General features: G+C 44.4%; 1 protein-coding gene across 1 annotated transcript in view; it reads left to right on the top strand.

Moving 5' to 3' along the window:
• The window catches only part of STIL (SCL/TAL1 interrupting locus), a gene marked incomplete at its 5' end in the record, with an annotated part of 13,981 nt that extends 8,856 nt beyond the window's left edge, over positions 1-5,125 (top strand). The window contains 3 exons of the mRNA XM_008947041.1: positions 1,368-1,560; positions 2,162-2,418; positions 4,297-5,125. Of these exons, the coding sequence (XP_008945289.1) occupies positions 1,368-1,560; positions 2,162-2,418; positions 4,297-5,125 (1,279 nt within the window). The remainder of the gene's footprint in view (positions 1-1,367; positions 1,561-2,161; positions 2,419-4,296) is intronic.
• Between the last annotated feature and the right edge of the window lie 2,826 nt (positions 5,126-7,951).

Below are 7,951 nucleotides of genomic sequence, written 5' to 3'. Positions count from 1 at the left end.
ATGCGGCTGTCATCAGTTATTGCCCTACAGTGGCTTTTGCTGTCAGCATTCAGAAGCCTGGCAGTTCTGGGGAGCTTAGGACATGGGGTTTATGGCTTTATCGATGTTCCTTGAATTGCTCTCTGTTTTACATCTGATTACTTTTACTGAATGCAAGTACCTACTTTACTGCTGTTCTTTTTATTAGCTTTAAGGTCAGATTCCTTACAGTGCAATGACTAATCTCAGACTGATTTGGGAAGCAATTTCAAAAATATTTTTATTACCTATGTGGATGTTATTTTTACACGAGGAGTAGCTCTACAATTTAGTACTTTTAATGACCTAGTATTCCCTAAGTATAAAAAGCCAAATGAGGGGGAATACCTTTCCAGTTAAAATAGGTTTCTAAAATAATTATGTTGGGAAAAATGATGATAATTAAGCTGTAATGTAAATATTCATAGTCCTTGATTAAGGTACTATCTGCAAACATATACTGCTACCATCAATGTTACTGATTCCGATCAGTCTTTTGAAGATTGTATTTCAGAGAGATGCTGTCTTAAGGCTCTCTTCAACTTAAATTCATAAACCTGTAAAATAGCTGTATAAGTACTGCAGAATGAGAATGTAGAGCACCACACAGAATTCTTTGAGGAAGAGGGGGACGTTTTTGGGGACGATGAATAATTGCTAGCGTAAGAGTAACTGATAACCTACATTGACTAGCTAGTATGCCACGTGATTTAAATCTTATCACTTTTAACCCAGGCCATTGATCAGTTCAGTTCTGAAATTCCCTTATCTTAGGCTTGACTCCTGAGGAGGAGCAGGAAGCGGGAAGAGTGCTGCTTCAGGATCTCCTCAGGATGATGGCACTATTGATGTGTCTGCTCTCAAAAGGTTTCTGTCGTGCATTGTAACTCATTCTAGGATATTTACCCTTTTTATCTGGAAGCTTCAGGGTAGATTATGGATCCTCTTTCACATCTGCTATTGAGAAATATTTCAATGAGGCATTTGTTGTCAGTTTGTGATGCTCAGTGTGCGTTGTGTGTGCCCGTGTACTTGTAACGACGTCTCTGGGAAGTTCTGAAAGCCTTTTTAAACTACCACAGGAATCTCAGTATCAGTTACTCACCTTGGCCAAAACACCTTTTTAAATGTCATGTTTCAGAAAATATGGATGATACTCAGTTCTCAAATGACTTTTGAGAGAAGAAGGGAGCAAAAAGCAGTAGACAAACCCGAGAATGTTAGGAACTGTTTCCAGTACTCAATTTTTCTTCTCTGCTGGTGTTCATATGAAATTAAGGTACACATAGTCATACTTGTGCTTTTTCTGTTTCAAGGAAATACCTAGCTATCTCGGAATTCTCTTTCAGGAGTGGAAATGTTTCCCAAGCCCTTGTTGGCAGTTCATCACTGGAAGAAAGTGCCGGCGTGTCTCTGCAGAAAGAACCAACAGAGGGAGCCAACAACCACGTGGTGGTAACCAGTGAGCAAAACTCGGAGCCACCTGCCTCCTTACCACCTTGGCATCCATCAGAGGATCAGAAGCTTTACCAGGACTTACTGGTAATTCATATAAACTTGATATTCTGCACTGAAGGTGGCAGTCCAAGTTGTGCTGCGATGTTGGCGAGAGTGAAAATTGCGCGCGGTTTTCGACTTCACGTGTTGGGCTTTACAGAAAAGTTCCAAGTTTGAGGATCTTCAATTTTTAAGGCTGAAGTAGTTATTCTGTACTTCACTCTTCCATGCATACATGGAGTACTGTCTAATAACTAATAATTCCATAGTTCAAAGATAACGTTAGTTGATAACTTCCCAAATTAGTGCCCTCTAGAATAGCACAGCATCTTACATTTGAGTCCCTTAAAGGGCAGATACTTTAATCTTGAAAAGTATCAGTAGGTGATGTGTTTTAAATTCAGAACAGTCTCTTACAGAAAACTTGACATGTAAGGTATTCCAGTGTTTGACTACACTGCTGTGAGTTTACTTGATTGCACCTGAACTGACTTTGAATTTGGTTTTTTTGTCAGAATAAGTTGTGAACCCATCTAGCTGTATATTAAGTTGCATAAGAGTACACCAAGATTTTGGGTTTTGACAGCTCGTGCATGCCATGATATTTTTGTCCGTGTGGTCTCTCTCCTTCTCCCTTTTTCTGTAGGGCCAAGTAAACCACCTCTTAAAGTCCTCAGAAGAGCAAGATCACTTGTCTGTAAAATCGGGAATTGTTAATGATGATGGTCCTAAATATCATCAGGATGTTGATGATGCAACAGAAATGGCTTCAGAGTGTGACATGGGAGTGGTGGATAAGGAGAGTGTGATCAGTGCTACACTCAAACAGCTGAAGAGTCTTGGAGTGACAATTGACTCACCTGGCAAAATGAAGAAAAATACACACAAAGTGGAGAATGCCAGGTAAAATACTGGTTGTTTTGAGTAGCAATACGTAGATCCAACCAAAAATGAAGACTGGCTCAAGGAGCAAAGGGAAAGGCCTGTGTTCACGGCTGCAGGGGATTTTTTTGGCAACTGGATCCACATTTACTGCAGATAAAACACTGACTCGTGCTGTGGGTATTTCTGATAGGTTTAAGAGCTCTGCTGGCAAAACTCAGATTATTTAAATATGACACAAGTAGCTCTAGCTGTTAGAGCATCTGGTGATTCTTGAAGTATTGTGCATGCAGTAGCACACAATTCCCTAGAATAATAATGAAACTGCTTGAGTAATTTCAATCCTTTGGGCTCTAAGTATTCCAGAGAAGCACAGGACTTAGGAGGCTGAATGTTGAGCAGCTGTATATTTTGTAACTGCTTCTTAATCTTTGTCTTGCACTTCACCAGTATAAGTGAAATTGTTCTCATGGCTTTGCTAGAGAATCAAAACTGGTTCTGTCCTAATCGCTTGCTATTGTGAGTGCTTTGACCTGAAACAGGGAGCCTGCAGTGCCTGGGGTGGGAAACTGCCTCCATGAAGTGGAAGAAGGAGCAGAAGTCTTTTCTGAAGGCACAGGAATCTCCCTATGTAGCTCTTTGGGCTACATAGGCTGGCTACCTGGTGCAGTTACGCTCTCATCCTTGTTTTTTTCTTGTCACTAGTATATAACTGTTAGGTAAATAAAAAAAAATCTTAACCATCTTGTAATATTCTGTTCAGCTGTGTATTAAAAGCTGTTCCCAGTCATACAGTTCCTAAGATCTTTTACCTCCTTTTCACTTGAATTTCATCAGGCATTTTTCTGGAATTTCGTGGCTATCTCCTAGCTGGAGAGTCTGTCACTGCAATTATTATTATGCCAATAATACACTACGTGAATCCAGAAGGGAAAACTGGAATTCTTGGGTTTTTTCTTCAAACATGGGGAGCGGGATAGGATTCTCTCTTCTGCCACTGCCATCTTTGATAAATAATTCTGAGAAAAGGTCTGCAGCTCAGTAGGGAAGGAAACAACAGTGCAACTCCGTAGGATAAGTAGTGGTTGTCTGTCTGAGCCTGGAGTTTATTCTCCCTAAGCAAGCATCAGAACGTGTGCTCAGTGAGATGGGAAGACGCTTAACTCTCAACACAAGGAGTTTGGGTTTATGGACCAGTGTGGCATGTGCATTAAATGCACTGGTTTACAGCCTCTAACAGTGTACCAGAGCTTGTCCTTTCAGTCTTCAAACTAAACACCTAATGTATACAAGAAATTGTGTATCAGTTGTGTGGTGTACCGAGCAACAGGAGGAAAGGACATTTCCCTCACTAAATAATGCCTTCAGAAACTAGAAACTTCCAAGCTTGACACTATGTCAGTTTCTGTAAGAATCCTGGAATTGGGATGGAATGGGCAAGAGATGTTCTTCGTCTCAGTCTTTTGGCTTGTGTTATCTGTCTAGATACAAATTTGGGGTTTGGTGGCAGCATCTAGAACCTTAGGATCACAAACATGTACTGCCACATTCACTGCTGAGAACAGACCAAGAGCTCAGAGCTGCTTTAGGAACAAAACCAGCTCTGAACCCTGCTAGAGGTGGGTTCCCCTTTGCCCAGGGTCTGTGGTTCATGTTGATCAGAAGAGATGTCGTCGGTTCTCCAACTCGGCACGCGGATGCTGTGGGGGTGAGTGGCTGGAGAGCTGCTGGGTAATGTGTGCAGTAGGTGGGGCCTTGGCTCTGCGCAGCCTGGCGGAGCTGTGGCCTTCAGAAGGAAGGAGAAATCAGCACAGGGAGCAAGGTGGAACGATCAGCTTGTCCTGTGAAAAGCCTGTTTTTCCTGCAATGCTAAACTAACTTTTTGACACTTTATTTCAGCATCTTGGCGTGCATCAGTCCTGAAGCAGTGGTTCCTGGGCTGAGTTACGTGTCGTTGGCCAATGTCAGCATGTGCGGCTTGGCTTCTAACGTCGTTGACCTGAGCATGGAAGCAAATGCCATCGCCCTCAAGTACCTCAGTGAGAATCAGTTGTCTCGACTCTCTCTCAGTCGCTCGGGCCAAAATCCACCTGTTGATTTCTCTTTCCAAGACATCTTGCATACAAATACAGACAGGAGCATGGTGGGTCTTAGCTTAATTTCACCGAACAATATGTCTTTTGCAACCAAGAAGTACATGAAGCGCTATGGGCTGATACAGGGCAGTGACAGCAGTGAAGACGAAGAGCAACTGCAGGTTCAGGAGAGCAGTTCTGGCACCATCAAAAGCGAAAGCAGGCTGGATGAAAACTGTACCCCTGGGCTGGGTGGCTTCAACGGCTGGACTGAATTATCCAAAAGAATTGATGGAAAATTTCCCATTCATCTAAAAAGTCACAGCAGAGAGCTGACTACCAGCGCTTCTCCGCCAGAATTAAACAGCCCTGTATTAAAAAATATTACAAATGAAATTTTTCCTCTCAGAGCAGATCAAGCAGATGAAAACTCAGGTCTGATTTTAAAGGATTTGAAGTCAAAACCCAAATTATTGCCTGGGAGGGTTGAAGTCACTAAGCAGCCTGGCCAAAAAGACAATGGGGATGTTCAGGTCTTCCCTGGAAATCTGCATACTCCAGCCCTTGAACCATTAAACCAGTCGAACAGCTTGAATTCTGTTGGTACCATTCTCGATGTGAAACAACTCAGGCAGTTGCCAAAGTTGTTCTGAACATCCCTGGAGGTGGCTGGCAAGCACTGTCTCGCATCGAGAGGGACCTCTCTGTGAAAGACCTCAGGAACCCAAAGATGAGGCCGTCTTTGACAAGGCCACGCTGTTGTAGCCATATAAAACTTGCAGAACTGAGTTTTCAAGCCTGCTTTGGGTCAGTGCTGATCAGCACTGAGGTATGTGTGCACTTTGATTATAGTTAGGCGTGATTTTAAACTATTTGAAAGGTGTATCGGCTCGGACCCAGGATGTACCCTTAGCAGGCTTTTAACAATGATGCTTATTTAAATGTTCTCCTGTGGACTTTTTTTTTTTTAAAGGCTTTTACATGTTTGCCAACTGTGAGCCATCGCTACTGTGTGTGGCAGAGCAGGGGCAGCACAGCTAAAGCACTAATTCCTAGAAACTTGCTGAAAGGGTTGGATTCCTGGAATGAGGGTTGTGTCTGGTGGGACGGGAAGTAGAACTGTGGCTTTACTTTGCATAACATCGTTCTGAATTCAGCCCAGAAGGCACACGTTAACTCTCTGTATCATGAAATCTTGGAAGGAAATTGGAAAAACGTGCACTTTTTAAACTTTTCACACTTTTTTGTTTTTTCCTGAATGAATGTTTTCTATTTATTTAAGAAGTACCTATTGCTCATAAAGGTCAAAGGTTTCATTAAAAACCCCAAAACTTCAGTAGTCTGCTGTAGCCTTTGTTTACAACACGTGCCACTTCCCTGTCGCTGTTGAGAAGGGCTGGCTGCAAGCGGGCGGGTGGCACTTGCTGCTGGACTCTGCACAAATTCTGATACTGAGGGATGGTGTAAGTAAATATAATTGATTTGCTTTGTTCCATCAACATATAAATATTCCGTCATCGAGTGTTACAGTCAATTAACAAAACAGCCCTTTTCCGTAACGCTGTGATGCAAATAACCCACCAGCTGCAGGACTCAGTTATTTATCGTTCAGTGATTCTGTTTCTGTTCAGACTGTGACTTCTGTTCAGGTTTTAGGTGCAGCCAGTGCATTTTGTGACGCCTCCGCGTCCTCCATGAGGCAGTGACCGGGCAGTTCAGCCAACCCCGGGGTGCCCAGTGCCGGCTGTGGCGGCTCTGTCTGCTTTGGCATGTCCCTGGAGGGCACGGTTCAGAGCTGGGCTCTGCTGTAACCCCTCGGTCTTGGAAACAAGGTGCCAGTGCTGGAAGCAGCAGTTCGTCCCCTTCCCACCATTCCCAACAGAGGAGGGTGCGGGAGGGCAGCCGAGCCATCTGTTTTCTCGCTGGCTGTCAGACCTCAACATGTTTTAGTGGGAATTGACCGAACCTTGTTTTAACGATGGCACCGGCTCAATAGAAGTGCAGCCTACGGGGCTGACCTCGTCTTTCCTGCTCCAGGAGTGTTGAAACAGAAATTATTCCTCCCCCCCAAGCTGAAGCCCTGTGCATTTCCCCTTCAGAGCCAAAGGGCTGCACTTCGAGTTCACAGTAGGTTTGAGTGGGCACTAATTGCTAATTAATTTATTACAACGCCACGATAGCCTTTTCCAGTATCTACCACCCTTGTGGGCCCTTGTGGCACGGCAAGAGGAAGGCAGCAGCTCCCTCAAGCCGGGTCAGAATCCTCCTCTCACGCAGTCTCTTCCATCAACAGGAGTATTCACTTCCTGTCAGGAAAGGTGCTGCTTTGCTGTGCTGGAAAATAAAACCTTTCTCAGTCCCTGGATCTCCCCTGCATCAGGCGAAAGCTTATGATCCGGCAGCGTGTTTTCTGCTGAATCAGTCAAAAAACAGTTAATGTTTTTGAACATTCCAGTGAGATGAATGAGGCAATTCATACCTCTGAGCTATTGTTGTAGGGTTTTGTTCTTTGTTTCCTATTGTAAAATGTCTGGAAACGCAGGAAGATGACAGTTGTATCGGTTAATAGTTTAAAGACTTTCTTCAAATGTTGGCTAGAAAAAATTTGGAAACAAAAGCCAAACTGCTTGCACACAGCTCAGGACAAGGGTGTGGTGTTAAATTAAGTCACACAAATCATATAATCCTGGACCAGCGACCTCTGAGCAAGCAAAGCATTAATTTACTTGATGAAAGCAACAAAAAACCATCCTTCCCTAAAGCCGTCTTTTCCTTTCACAGTCCAGTGCTGGGTAAGTCTAAGATGCCTGGTTTTATTTCCTGGAGCATCTATTGCAGCTTGAAGTCAAAAATAGTGGGAAAGCCATGCCCAGCTTTGTTACCTGAGCAGCACTGAACAAACTCGGGTGCTGGCTGCAGAGCCTGCCCGGATGTTGATGTGTGGACAGGCTGCGTGGTTTAAGACTTTACTGGTGGGGTGCATTTGTGTGGTCTGGTTTGGTTTTGATGGGGTTTTTTTTATTCTTCCCTTTCTAGCCATCTTTTATTATAATTAAAGGAATATATTTATAGTGCTTGCTCAAAGGGTCTTGGGCCTGCTTGAAGCATCACTGACCTTTTTATTCTGGATAATTTTGCTGCTTCCTACCTCTTTGCCCTGTGAGGGTCTTTTCACCCTTGGGTCTTTCGGGGCAACGGGGAAGCCCACCCACGGTGGGGAAAGGGTCCCTGTTACCCCCCCACTACCGGACTCCCGGCCATGGGTGGGTTGCCCTCGGTCACGGCTCCCACCCACGGTGGGCGGGAGCGTTCACGCGGCGGCTCCCGGCACACAGAAGATGCTCGGCTTCCTAATCTCCCCCGCCCAGCCCCGGCTGTTCTATCTTTAACGCTTCCTGTTGGGGAGAGGAGCCGGCTCGAAAATGGTCGTGTTCGGTCGTGTTTCCTGACGGCAGGCACGACGGGCTCTTCACCGCATC

The sequence above is a fragment of the Merops nubicus genome, unplaced genomic scaffold (assembly GCF_000691845.1).
Source record: "Merops nubicus isolate BGI_N331 unplaced genomic scaffold, ASM69184v1 scaffold46559, whole genome shotgun sequence".
NCBI classification, from domain to species: domain Eukaryota; kingdom Metazoa; phylum Chordata; class Aves; order Coraciiformes; family Meropidae; genus Merops; species Merops nubicus.
This window is presented reverse-complemented; position numbering and strand designations above follow the sequence as displayed.